Source organism: Astyanax mexicanus, chromosome 18 (genome assembly GCF_023375975.1).
Source record: "Astyanax mexicanus isolate ESR-SI-001 chromosome 18, AstMex3_surface, whole genome shotgun sequence".
Classification (NCBI taxonomy): domain Eukaryota; kingdom Metazoa; phylum Chordata; class Actinopteri; order Characiformes; family Acestrorhamphidae; genus Astyanax; species Astyanax mexicanus.
Window position 1 is genome coordinate 7,443,830 of NC_064425.1, and position 15,319 is coordinate 7,459,148.

At 38.7% G+C, this 15,319-nt stretch overlaps 1 protein-coding gene across 1 annotated transcript; it reads left to right on the plus strand.

Annotated features, from left to right (window-relative positions):
- Positions 1-1,199: 1,199 nt before the first annotated feature.
- Positions 1,200-7,855, plus strand: otx5 (orthodenticle homolog 5). Its single transcript, XM_007233950.4, has 3 exons — positions 1,200-1,798; positions 3,318-3,469; positions 5,394-7,855. The coding sequence occupies exons 1-3, from the start codon at positions 1,702-1,704 to the stop codon at positions 6,024-6,026; spliced, it is 882 nt and encodes a 293-aa protein (XP_007234012.3). The 5' UTR covers positions 1,200-1,701; the 3' UTR covers positions 6,027-7,855.
- Positions 7,856-15,319: the final 7,464 nt, after the last annotated feature.

The window sequence follows — 15,319 nt, forward strand, 5'->3', positions numbered from 1 at the left end:
CCCATCCATCCACCTTAACTCTGCCTAGCCACCCTGTGAACACCCATCCATCCACCTTAACTCTGTCTAGCCACCCTATGAACACCCATCCATCCACCTTAACTCTGTCTAGCCACCCTGTGAACACCCATCCATCCACCTTAACTCTGTCTAGCCACCCTGTGAACACCTATCCATCCACCTAAATCTGCCTAGCCACCCTGTGAACACCCATCCATCCACCTTAACTCTGTCTAGGCACCCTGAACACCCATCCTTCCACCTTAACTCTGTTTATTCACCTAAACTCCATCCGTCCACCTTAACTCTGTCTATTCACCTGAACTCCATCCCATCAACTTAACTCTCTGTATCCAAACTGAACTTCATCCCCTTTAACTCTGTCTATCCACCCTGAATTCCATCCACCCACCTTAACTCTGTTTATTCACCTGAGCTCCATCCATCCACCTTAACTCTATCTATCCACCTTGAACTTCATCCAGCCACCTTAACTCTGTCCATCAACCCTAAGTGCAATTTATCCACCTTAACTCAGTCTGTTTAATCTGAGCTCCATCCATCCAGCCGCCTTAATTATGTATATTCACCCTGAACTCCATCCATCCACCTTAACTCTGTTTATTTACCTGAGCTCAGTCCATCCACCTTAACTCTCTCTACTCATTCTGAGCTCCATCCAGCCGCCTTAATTCTATATATCCATCCTGAGCTCCATTCATACACCCTAAACACTATCCAGACACTCTAAACTCCATACATCTGAACTTCATAAAAACACACTGAATTCCATCCACCTGAACTCCATCAGAACACCCATTATCATCACTGAACCAATTACTCATGTTGTTGCTAATCCTACTACAAATTTGTATCAGTTAAGCACTTAATATTAGTAATATTAATAAATAATAATAATTACATAATAAATTATGTAAAATGTAGCAGTATATTATCAATCTGTTTCTTTTTGTATGATCAGTTGTTAACACACAGCGCACAGGTGCTGAAACTTTATATAAAGATGTGCCTGAAGGCCAACAGCCCAAGAAACTGTGTGTGGTGTGTGTTGGGTGTGGGAGGGGGGAAGAGGGAGGAACAGAGGGAGAAGCAGAGGGAGGAGGAGGAGGAGGAGGAAAAGGAGGAGGAAGAGGAGGAGGAAGAGAGGCAGTGGAGGGAGGGGTTTGTGTGTCCACTTGGTAAGAACTTGTCTCTAATTAGCCAACCTCTTCCTCTCCTGCTCTCAGTCTTCAGCTCCCTCTGAACACACCAACATCTTCACACCGGAGCCGAGCGGACCGGCCAGAGACTGGACCCTAGCGGCCCAGAGGAACACTGGACCTTCACCACAGAGAGAGAACCATTATAACAAGATTAGAGTGAACAGAACCACAGAACCAGAGGAACATCCAGGTGTAAAGAAACACCAGACTGAAGAAAAAGCACAGAGTGAACTGAAGGACCTGAAAGACCAAGAGAAAGAGCAGAGGCTTTAACAAATAGCAGCAGACTTAAGCGTGCGTAAAAAGGGGCTTTGGAAAGCACGAAGCGCGCGAGCTAGCGAGCAAACGAACGAGCGTGAGTGATAGAGCGAGAGAGAGAGAGAGAGAGCGAGAGACAGAGAGAGAGGGAGAGACAGAGAGAGAGAGAGAGAGAGAGAAAGTGAGAGAGAGCGAGAGAGCGTTTAAAGGCAGTGCAGGCATGATGTCCTACATTAAGCAGCCCCATTACGCGGTGAACGGGTTAACGCTTTCTGGCCCGGGTATGGACCTCCTCCACTCCGCTGTGGGATACCAGAGTAAGTCATGTTTTTATTTTTCTATTTTTCCCTTCTTTCTGCTTGTTTTATCCGCGTTGTCTTTATCGACCCGTTAGAAGTGGTGCGTTTTGGCGAATCATGGCGAAAGAGGCGCATTACGGTCGTGCGCTTTTACGCGCGGTGGAAAGGTCTAGTTTGGAGACACAGCGAAGCGCGTGGAGCTGTATTATAGTACCGAAATCCAAAGCGTGCTGTGTGAGACTGAGTAGTGGTTATGATAAAAGTGATAGGATGTTGTTTTGAATGTACTTATACTTAGATACAGCCTGATATGGATTTGTGTTACCATCTTGTACCATCAGGTTTTTGAACTCAGGTTCAGGTTTCAAATCCACCTTACTGGCACTATTAAGCTAAATCAAGCTAGATTTTACACTAGCAAAAACAAAAGCGTTAGATTTTAATGATCTATTAATTTGAAGAATCAGTGGATGAGATTAAAACATAATATAGCACGATGCGATTTGATGAAAAAGTAGAAAAATATACAGTTAATTTAGCTTCACTATGGCTTTAATTGTGGGTTAAGATCTTCAGTAATCTGCAGCTCGGTTACTCTGTGTTTTCGTATCTTTATAACTGATAAAGCCTGGGATTATTCGTCTGCTAAACTGTGTTAGACAACAAAGAGTAGGACTACTGTTGACTGTCAAATAGGCCTGTCATGATCATTACATTATTGATTTATCGTACAATATATGGACAAGATCTCAATACTATTTGATGATGGTGATATGACCTATTGTGATTATTTTTATGTTTGTTGTTCACATAACTATATAATAGTGACTACGTAACTGGGTTTAGCTAGTCATGCTAAATGAACAATCAGTGCTTCAATAACTGGAACTCTATACACACTATATACAGTGTGTACAGACTTCAGTAGGTGAAGGAAAAAAAGAGTATATTTCCCAAACTATGATTAATTACAAATATGTTGTTGTCTTTAAAGGGGTATGAAGGCTTTCTTATGCTGTTATATTATCATTATGTCAGTGAAATTTAATGGTCCTTAAATGACAATAATTATGTTTATCTCAATCATTTCTGGGACACGATATTATCCATGAAAATATTATCATGATATACTACTGTTGACAGATTTCATGTAGACCTTTATAGCAGAAATGGGTCTCATATGGTTTATAGAGATAACAAACTCATTACACTACATTACATTTAGTGGATGCTTTCAGGGGAGCAGGATATGAGGCTAGAAGTAGTTAGTTTGTTATTAGAGGTGTTAGGAGAATAAGTGCTCTTTGAAGAGCTCTGTCTTTAGGAATGTACATACACTCAGGTGTATGCACTGTAAAATGTACTGTAGTTATGTTTAAAGTAGTAATTACAGTTATACAGTATTTAAGACAAACCTTCCCATGTCTTTCACTTTTTCTAGAATCCTTAACCACAATACAAACCACATACGTTTCCCAATGTTCCCGTTATATAAGGTGTGTTGTTTCTCTTTTGTCCCGCCCTCTCCCCTGCTTAGACACGCCCCGGAAGCAGCGGCGCGAGCGCACCACCTTTACTCGTGCTCAGCTGGACATCCTTGAGGCGCTGTTCGCCAAGACGCGCTACCCAGACATCTTCATGCGCGAGGAGGTGGCGCTGAAAATCAACCTGCCCGAGTCCAGAGTGCAGGTGAGTCTCAGAGAGCAGTGCAGTGTGGGGGAAGCTCTTTGGTCCAATTACATTTCACCCTTTAGCCCCACCCTTCTGTTTCCAAGGTTTTTTAGAGGCACACTCCAAACAGAGGGCTATAAGAATCACTGACAATATGACAAACAAAGAAATTCACAAATTTGAGTATTTTCTTAGTTAAAAATATGACAACTACTATATTACCATAGTTTAACGTTCAGTTTTGATGTAGTTTTATATATAACAAGTGTTAAAAAAAATCACTGGTAGTGTATCTCAGTCGCTTTCCCGATCCAACTTAAATGGTGCAACTAAGGGACCAGAGGCTGCAGCATTTGAGATGGAACAGAAAAATAATAGTAATAGGAATACACAATAATAGTAATAAATCACGGCTGCATCATCTGCCCTCTTTCTAAAGACAAAAAATGAAGTCCTAAAATTAACTAGTTAACCAGCAGCAGCTAGGTTGCTGAACTTTAGCGCTCCACTGCTAGAGCTATATCTATATCCCTGTTCCAAAGGAAAATAGTTAAACTAAAGAAAAAAGGGTATTGGAGATGATCTACAATGTACAATCAGCACATCAGCTGAATTCCTTTTAATTCCTCTTAATTCTTAAATTAACATATATATTTTATAGCATACAGTCCTATCCCACAGTGTTTAATTAATTAATCTATTAACGTGTGTGTTGTGTTACAGTAACCAGTATTGCTGAATTAACTGTACAGGACTGATCTAACATCCATCCAAAATCATACAGTACTACAGTGTTTAATTAATGTTTAATTTGTTATATTAGCTTAATGGTTAAATTAACTCCACAGTACTGAACCCACTCTACAATATTAAATAAACACCAGAAGCGTGTAAAGATTAAGAGTTAAGGTTAAAGAGTAATTTTATGGCATATAGTTCTATAACACCTGCATTGCACATATGTTGCATTTGTAAACATTTGTGATGAATTCTTCTTTAGTTGCCAGTGTTTAATTAGTTCTACATCCTACATTACTGAGTTCACACCTACAGGAAAGTCATTTAACCCTTAATAAATGAACCCTTATGGTGTTTAATTACAGAGTTAAGTACTGCTAAGTTCAGTTCTTATAGCGTTGCATTACGATGCATTTCATTAACTTAAGAATTCAGATATTGAGGCTGGAAATGTGAGAGCGTTCCAGTTAAACATTAAGATATTTGAACATCATTTCAATAAGATAAAGACTTTGGAGTTTATCACAACTAGTTTGACGATTATTTACCAGTGTTTTGTGGTGCATTCAACCAAAATATGACTCATTCTTTTTTTAGGGTCCTAAGCTAGCACAGATAGAAGTTGGACCGTACTGTGTTTAGCCTGACTTAAGAGGTCACTAATAGATAAAAGTGATAATAATAAACTATATAATGCTACTGCTTTACTACTGTTGATGTGTGGGGGGGGGCATCTTGCATTTTGAGCTCAGGGTTGGTGAGACACTACCGAATTTCCAAGTAAGAAACTTGACTTGAGGCAGCATTCCAATTAAAGTTTTCTACTTGGAACTCAGAAATTTCAAGATTTCAACACTTGAGTGACAATAGAACACAGGATAAATAATATCTAGTGTTGAATTGACTCATTAGGTGACCAAGTAACCTTGACAGTTTTAAATGATCACTTCAGATTAAATTTTCTTTGCAATATTGAATTAAAAACTCTTGGTCTGCTAATGCATTCATGCAGTCTCACATTAACAATGCAATTAATCATAGGCAAATGGACTTGAAGTACTTGAAGTACTTAAGTCAGCACTACAAAGCCAATATGCAATCAATGTAGTCTTTATAGTGATGAGCTTAAAAGTGTGGATGTAAATATGGTGTTAATTTAGCAATATTAAAGTGTTAATCAAACTTTATCCTCCACCCACAACAGGTGTGGTTTAAAAACCGCCGCGCCAAGTGCCGCCAGCAGCAGCAGCAGAGCACTGGGCAATCCAAGCCTCGTCCACCCAAGAAGAAGGCATCTCCGGTCCGAGAGACCCCGTCTGAGCCCAGTGCCAGCACCAACGGCCCCTACAGCCCACCTCCACCTGCCCCGGGCACAGCCATCACCCCCAGCTCCAGCGGCGCCAGTGCCACTGTGTCCATCTGGAGCCCGGCCTCTATCTCGCCCCTGCCCGACCCGCTGTCGGCCTCCAGCACCCCCTGCATGCAGCGCTCCACCGCCTACCCTATGACCTACACCCAAGCCCCAGCCTACACCCAGGGCTACGCCAGCTCCTCCAGCTACTTCACAGGTTTGGACTGCGGTTCGTACCTTTCGCCCATGCACCCGCAGCTCTCCGCCACCGGGGGCGCACTCAGCCCCATCACCGCCTCTTCCATGGGTGGAGCTCTTAGCCAGTCGCCGGCTTCCCTGTCCTCCCAGGGCTACACCACCTCCCTCGGCTTCGGCACTGTTGACTGTTTAGACTACAAGGACCAGGCGGCCTGGAAGCTCAACTTCAACGCAGCCGACTGCTTGGACTACAAAGACCAGAATTCCTGGAAGTTCCAGGTGTTGTAGTTCAGGGCTTAGGTTGGTGGTGAGGGGGCGGGGCTTGAAGGAGAAGGGAATTTCGGACAAACCGCACCGAACTGAACTTCGTGCTGTCTTGGTCGTACCTGTGTCTTTGATTTCATTTACATTCTTTACGCTAATGACCATCTCCTGTATTTGCCTATCAGACTTTGAACAAACAGAAGCTCCATTTAGGAAAAGATCTAAAATTAGAACCACTCTAATGATGTACGCAAAGGTGGTGGATGTGCAAATTTACAATAGGTGTAAAAACATCATCATCATCATGAGATCATTCTGAAGAAAAGTTTGAGTTAGATTAAGTTATTGATTGTTATGTAAATGTAAACGTAGTATGAAAAAAAAAACTGTTGCTATCAATGTTTCATGAACTCTGTTTTATGATTCTGCTGTTGTTTTATGTTGTTTCGCTGTATTTATACTGTATATGAGGCTTAATTAACTGTGAAAACTCAAGCTCAAGTCTACAGGCCTGAAATCCTGGCTTAAATAAAATAAAAATTATGCCTTGAGCATAAAATATGGACAGTCTAAGGCAAAGTGGTGGTGAGCCTCCTAATGGACATCTTCTGGAGGTTCTCCTGAATCCTGATCTGATGTTTTGAGAAGATCTAGATTAATAACTGGGTCAAAAAGTGGACAGTTGCTCATTTTCGAGATTGTCTCACTGGGTTCTCCATATATTTGGTTTATTTCTGAAGCTGCTTGTATTTTTTTAAATGGACTTTGAATTGTAATGGTCCAATTACAACTACATTTCTAATGGCACCAATGAAAGGGGAAGAGACGGATGGATAGCATGCTCATGTCAAAGACTACCCATTCAGTGCATGCTTTTTATTTTTGGTTTTTAATGGCTTAACACCACCAAACACTGATGCCGAACAATGTTCGTTCAATAAATGTGTGGAAAGGGAACAGATGATGGTTTAAAACACTGATATTTGGCAAAAGAGACAAGGAGATTCGGTTGCCTTGGGTTACGTAACAAAAAAACGAATGATTCTAGATGATTTTGAGCTAATTTCAAAACTTAAAATCTTTTTTGAAATTTTTTGAGAAGAAAGAACGGCACCACTGTGTATTCCTGTGTTGTTTTATCTTTGTCTTTACTTTCTCTTTCTTTCATTTAGGCTGTAATTATTGTCGTTTCTTTTGCGATTGTGAGTTTTTTTGAGATAAAATTGTGTTAATTTGTTTCGAGCGAATAACAGCGTCATCCTCATCTCCATCACTATTATATTTTCATTGACGTATCAGTACTGAAATGAAATCTATGGCTTATGTTATGATCTTACTTTTCTTATTCTTATTTTTCTTGTTTCTGTCTTCGTTATTTCTTTTTGTAAATATTGAACTGTACTTGAACATGGTGATCACGTCTGATATACGCAATATAAGTCACATGGACACCGGAAACCAACAAAGTCATTCTCTCTCACTCTTCAGTCTCTTACTCGACTCTTACTCAACTCTTTACTCGGCTCTTAACTTTTAGAGAACTGCCAACTTTTTACTTATTCTCTTTTTTATTTTCTTTTTTCGTTTGTTTCTCTCTTTTCAAACTCAGGGGTTTGGCCTGCAGATGTAGCAGCACTATTCCGCCACACTGTTTATGGTTGCGTGTAAAAGCCATAAATTAATCATTTTTAAATCAATGTTTTTTTCCTTTCACAATCCTCATGAACTTATTTTCCTGCTTTTGTGTTTGCTTTTGTCCTCCTGCTTATAGACCTCGATAGTTTTCATGTTTTCAACCAATAAATGACTTCTAATAAAAGTAATAAATTGGTAATATTACCAATATTAATAAATTTTGTTTTTTTTTCTGAAGGTACAGAATCAACTACAACATTCAGCTAAAACTAAAACAGCATAAATCACACTTTAACAGATACACAATTCGTTTTAGGATGGCTTGAGATCTCCCTAAAGATGAGCTTAATAAGCACCTTTAGCAATAAACAGAGATAGAGTAAGATACATGGAGATTACTTGATAGATAGATAGATAGATAGATAGATAGATAGATAGATAGATAGATAGATAGATAGATAGATAGATAGATAGATAGATAGATAGATAGATAGATAGATAGATAGATAGATAGATAGATAGATAGATAGATAGATCTTCCCACAAACTCTGACCAGCTTCTCTGTCCCTGCTGAAGAAAAGCATCCCCAGAATGATACTGCCACCACCACGTTTTACAGTGCAGATGGTGTGTTTAAGGTGATCTAGAGTTAGTTTTCTGCAACTTTTTTGTTTTTTTTGCATTCATTTTGTCCAATTTGATCTCATCTGACCACAGCACCTTCTTCCACATGTTTGATGTGTTTCTACATGGCTTGTGGATACAAATTGCAAATGAAGGCCAGATTTGTGGAGTGCACAGCTTATAGTTGCTGTGGATTTCTGCAGCTCCTCCAGAGTGACCATGGGCTTCTTGGCTGCTTTTTTAAATCAGTGCTCTCCTTGCTTGATCTTGCTATTTGGGTGGACGGCCATGCCTTGGTAGGTTTGCAGTTGTAGAATACTTTTTTCCATTTTGGATGATGGATTGAACAGTGCTCCTTGTGATGCTCAAAGCTTAGAACATGTTTTTTTTTTTATAACCAAACCCTGTTTAAGCTATTCCACAACTTTATCTCTGGTCGATGAGTTCATTGGTCTTCATGAAGCTGTTTGTTCACAAGTGTTCCCTAACACACCTCTAAGCCTTCATAGAACATAGAAGTGTATTTTTACTGAGACTAAATTACACACAGCTGGACTCTATTAACTAATTACTAATTAAGTCACTTCCGATTGATTTTATTTAGACTTTTGCACGTCACACTTTTTATATTTTATTATATTAAAATTTTGAAAACTGTGTATCATTTTCATCCCACTTCACAATTATGTGCAATTATGTGAGTTGGTCTATCATTTAAAATCTCAATAAAATATATAATTTAATACATTTAAGTTTGTTGTTGTAAGGTGACAAAATGTGAAAATGTTCAGGGGGTATAAATACTTTTGCAAGCCAGTGTAGACATGTGTCCAAAATGTCCAGACACCCTGTCTAATACGCAAGTGGTTCACCTTTAAGTTCAGTAGAAATGCTGGACAAGCAGTTCCCTACAAACTTGAACAGAGGGATAGATGGACAGACTTGCAGACAGAGAGAGAGAGAGAGAGCGATAAAGAGAGGTAGGGAAAGAGAGAGATGTCCCTCTCTGGTCAGCAAGGCTGGTAATCCCTTAGTGCAGCATATGGCTGTGGTGCGTGTGGAGACAGAGACAGAGCGGAGGACACAGACGCACTCACGACTTAAAAATATGATTCATTTCTTTCCCCCTAATCCCCCGCCAACAAGCTGCCCGCCGCTCTGCTCCTCCTGACCACACACACTAATCACACACTAATCACGTCCCGACTGAGCAGCCGGGACAAACCTGCCCTGCACCCAACAGACCACACATCCAACACACCCAACCCCCCCACGTCCAATATCGTATACCCCATTCCCAGAACCGTATACCCAACACCCCATTCCCCATACCCCATTCCCAATACTGTATACCCAAAACCCCATTACCAACATCTCATATCCAATACCCCTTTTCCAATATCTCATATCCAACACCCCATTCCCAATATCTCATATCCAATACCCCATCCCCAACATCTTATATCCAATACCCCATTCCCAATATCTCATATCCAATACCCCATCCCCAACATCTTATGTCCAATACACCATCCCCAACATCTTATATCCAATACCCCATTCCCAAAATCTCATATCCAATACCCCATCCCCAACATCTTATATCCAATACCCCATTCCCAACATCTCATATCCAATACCCCTTTTCCAATATCTCATATCTAATACCCCATTCCCAATATCTCATATCCAATACCCCATCCCCAACATCTCATATCCAATACCCCTTTTCCAATATCTCATATCCAATACCCCATTCCCAATATCTCATATCCAATACCCCATCCCCAACATCTCATATCCAATACCCCTTTTCCAATATCTCATATCCAATACCCCATTCCCAATATCTCATATCCAATACCCCATCCCCAACATCTTATATCCAATACCCCATTCCCAATATCTCATATCCAATACCCCAGTCCCAACATCTCATATCCAATACCTCATTCCCAACATCTTATATCCAATACCCCTTTTCCAATATCTCATATCCAATACCCGATTCCCAATATCTCATATCCAATACCCCAATCCCAACATCTCATATCCAATACCCCATTCCCAATATCTTATAACCAATACCTCATTCCCAACATCTCATATCCAATACCCCATTCCCAATATCTCATATCCAATACCCCATTCCCAACATCTTATATCCAATACCCCATTCCCAACATCTTATATCCAATACCCCATTCCCAATATCTCATATCCAATACCCCAATCCCAACATCTCATATCCAATACCCCATTCCCAATATCTTATAACCAATACCTAATTCCCAACATCTTATATCTAATACCCAATTCCCAACATCTCATATCAATGAGTCATTCCCAACATCTCTTATCCAGTACTCCATACACCATTCCCAACACTTAATATCTAATACCCTATTCCCAGCATTTTATATTCAATACCTCATTCCCAACCTCTCATAACCAATACCTCATAACCAACATCTCATATATAATACCCCATAGCCCATTCCCAATATCTTATAACCAATAACCCATTCCCAATATCTCATAACCAGTGTATAATTCCCAGCATCTTCAAGGAAGCTTTCCTGGTATAGCTAGATAGCTAACGCTAGCCAGTTAACATAACAAGCTAATAAACTGGAGTGACAGTAGCTCAGCTTTGTGGAGTCAAAAGAAAACAATAAAAATTGGAAAAGCATTGGAAAACCAACCATTACGATTTAATAAAGAAGAAGTAAAATAATTCAGGTTAAACAGGACTCTGTCTGAAGGTGGTTATAAATGAAAAGTTTAAATTGATTTGGTAACTTCAGTGATCTGAGTTTTAGAGTTTATACTGTCGTGAATTCCAGATCTCTGTGCTTCTGTAGCTAAAAGCAGATTCTCCCAGTTGTCTCCAACTCTAGGAACCAGACAGCGGATCCAGTCAGTAGAGCCGGTCTGATAATTACTGTTGTTTATAGAATTCATGATGAGATATTAAGAGAGAGAGTTAAATAAATGAAAGTGTGTTTCCCGTCGAGCTGATAATGAGAATCTGCTTTCTGGTCCAGTCTGCAGAGTGCTGAGTGCTGTTAGGGTCACCAGTAATGAACCTTACAGCAGAAAGATTTATTTCAATAAAGGAATCCAAGCCATTGTCTGCACTTAATGACTAAATTATTAATATGAGTTTAATATTAAAGTTTTTTATCCAGTCAGACGCCAAGATACTTATCTTCTGTGAATCACTCAATGCTGGATCCTGTCAGGGTACTAATAGTCAAAGTATTGAAAATATTATTATTTGGAGATCTGGATAACATTATTTATTTATTACCTATTTATGCTAGTATAAAGCAGTCTGTAAAGCATTAAATGACAATTGGAGTTTTTCAATTGCTGCATAAGCAGATTCAGCTGAACAGTATAAAATTGTACACACTAAGAACTGTGTAAAGGAATACAAAGCTTGTCGCTTGGGCTGTACCTTATATTATATAGAGTTATTATTCTGTGAAAGCCTTTTTTGTACCCATGTTTTATAGTACAAGTAAAGATAATAAAGATTATGCACATTATCATCAAATAAATTTGTCAAGAACACGATGACCAATAATTGTCTGGCTTTCAAGTTAAAAATGTATATTTAAAATACAGCGCAGGAAAAAAATCCACTTAAAAATTATGAGTTTCTTTGATTTTACCAAATTGAAAACCTCTGGAATATAATCAAGAGGAAGATGGATGATCACAAGCCATCAAACCAAACTGAACTGCTTGAATTTTTGCACCAGGAGTAAAGCAGCATAAAGTTATCCAAAAGCAGTGTGTAAGACTAGTGGAGAACATTCCAAGAACATGCATAAAATATTAATTTCTGAACTCCTAAAACTTTATGAATATGAACTTGTTTTCTTTGCATTATTTGAGGTCTAAAAAAGCTCATACAGAAGAGTCATGCCGAATAACAAATGTACCTTTTGCTGATTAAAAGGTACAAATCTATACTCTCTGCTTTAAGGAAAGACTTTGTCCTTCGGAGGGAAGATTTCTGACCCTGTAAAAAAATATGTTATACATTTGAGGGTACAATTATGAAAAGTGTAACTTTGAATTCAAGAATATTTCTGTTTTTTTAGCGCATACCATCTGCATATATGTGCATCATGCAGCCTGATGCTATGTACTGAAAAATTAGTATTGTGGCGCGGAAGAGGAAGAAGGACTCGTGAGACGCATTGTAAGTACTCAACAGCTCTTTATTAACATGCTTGCCACTCACTTAAAGCTTTTAACAAGGCTAGGAGAGCGAAACCCACCTGCTCACACAGCATAAACAGCCCTAAGGTCACTAAACCAACTAAGAATCTACCGGATGGTAGATTCAGAGTGGTGCCCACCACTCTGCATAACCCCACCTAAAAGGGAGGCCCCACACCTGACATCCACTCACACACAGGCACACAGAGGCGGGCACACAGAGACAGGCACACAGCAGCCACACACACACACAGACGCCACAGTATTATTATAATATTACTATTGCTTGTTAAATTATAGGTATAGGTTAGCTAACTGGTTAGAGCTAGAGATTTATATATTAACGCCGTAAAGCGTCTTTTCGTCCGTAAACTTTAGAATGAAGATTAATCGTATTTTATTTATGGGTTTCCATTCCTTTTTCTGCAACGGAAAATAGGAAAAATATCTTACCGTGTGCAAATAGCATGTGCCTTTTTTTTTTTTAAAAAAGTTTTAGAGGAAAAAATAAAAAAGTTTTTTTAGTTTAATAGTATTTTTTGTGCTCACACTAATTTCTGTTGAATTATCTTTTTAGTTGGTGCTAGGTGATTGGCTTAGCTGCCCGTCAGTCAAAAGCCTGAGTAGTGGGCGGGGCTAAGAGAAGCATTGGGAGCAACAGAGAGAGAAAGAGAGGGAAGCAGATTTAACTACGTGACTCAGCAGCTGGATTTCTGCCCAAAACATTGTTCACAATGTGGCTAACAGACAGTTCATCTACCTGTGTGACGATTTAAAGCATCTTTGATGAGGTAAATTGTGTTTATATACCACCTCAAGATAGTTATCCAGGAAAAAAACAGTTGGTCTTGAGCTGGATTTTATTAGCAAAGAGCTAGAGCTGTCTGATATAGTCATAAAATAAAATAAAATGCAATAAAATAGTCACTAAAGTGTTTAACCACCTTTAAAAATACATCAGAATGCAGGAAAAGGCATTCAATTTATAAAACATTTGATAGGGGAAGACCCCAAAACCAAGCACAAAGGTGTAAAAAGTATGGACATTCATTCGTCTGTAGGTAGAAAAATAGATACTAGGGCTTAAAATATTTCTGTTGTTGTAACTTAAAATGTTACTAGGGTTTAAAACACATTTTCCTAAAGCCATGACAGTCACTATAATATATTTAATATATAAAATATTAATGTTGATAAATGTGGGAACCACTCATCTCCCTGAGTCAGCTGAATATATGCCCATTGTAAATTAATGTATTTTACTACAATATAAATATATTAAAGAAGCTTAGTTGGCACATTCCGCTCAAAATTTCTGCTTGAGTAACGTAAAACATACACCTCTGCCCATACTGCCCTGCCAAGGCTGTGCCCAGGCTGTGCCCATGCCAGGCCTTGTCCAATTTCCTTTAAACAGAGTCCTAATCCCTAACCCTGCTCCTTCCCCTGCCTCCCTCAGCGAGCTCACAGCAAACCAGAGAAAATTACAGATCACAATAATAAAAACGCTCCAATCAAATCAAATTTCCAACTCCAGCCACATGGGTACGGTTTTATCAAGATGAGTTTGTGATGACAGAAGGGATGGGATGAGGTCACGTTCAGGCAGAACAGAGAGGACACACACACAAACACACACTTTAATTCAGAATGAGGTGAAAATACGTACAAACATCAATATTTTAAAACAATAATAATGATTATTTTAATTTGAACAAAAAAGCCTTTGCTCCAAAGCTCCAAAGGCTCATATTATCACATCCTGTTGTTGTGTGATGCGGTAAAAAGTAACAGCACATATTTATAGATAAATCTATAATAATTAAAGTTTAATAAACAATAAGTCAAATAAAGTTTTTAATTTAGAGAAATATGTCTTTTGGGCAATCTGGAACATTATAGTCCTGGAAATAATTAAATTGAACTAAAATGATCGTAATATTTATGGTATTTGTTGGTGTTTCATATATTTTTGATAACAAATACAACAATACTCTTCAATAAATAATACGTTTTATGTTATTTTATTGTGTTAACATTCAAAGGTAGCAAGTAATTAAGTACAAGTACTTTTTTTTATAATACTTAGCAAATGAAATTGTCTAATTTCAATTAGGTATGTCCACTATTTGATCATGCTATTGACAATCGGGTCCAATCACGTTTTTTTGGGTGGAAAAGATCTGAATCACTGATGTATCAAAAATGTAATGTTAGGCTGTTTATATTATTGTGCTGTAAACACTACACATTCACAGGAAGTGGAGAGTGGGCGCACAGCACTATACAGTACACTAGTGCTAGTCTAAACCTCTATAGCACATATTTAGAGTGAATGAGTAGAAGGGGCTTCTGTGAAAAATAGCTGGGTTTAATATTGAAGTAGACCTTTCCTTAATTTCCCACTGAACGACTCTGTACAGTACAATTAGCCACAGCACTGCTAACACACTTCTCTGTGTCTGTGAGGGTGTGTGTGTTTCCCCCTTAATTATCCCCCCCTTGTAAGTCAGTACATAGGAACAAATCTAAGATTTGTAATATTAAGGTAAAAAATCTTATTTTGTTTCTCTGATAAGATTTTTTTCTTACTAATCATTAGCTTTGTGTCATTGTTAGATTAGTTTGCCTTTTTTAGCAATATTGATTGATCTTAATCAGTATCACACAAATTGTCATCTTATTTTAAGTAATTTGAACTCAAAAAGTTACCAGTCAAGTTATTCTGATTCTTGTCAAAGCCAGAAATGTTGTTACTTAAAGGAGAAATCTGGTGTGATATGGACTTAAATACTGGGGGTAAACATAAGCCCAATCCGTA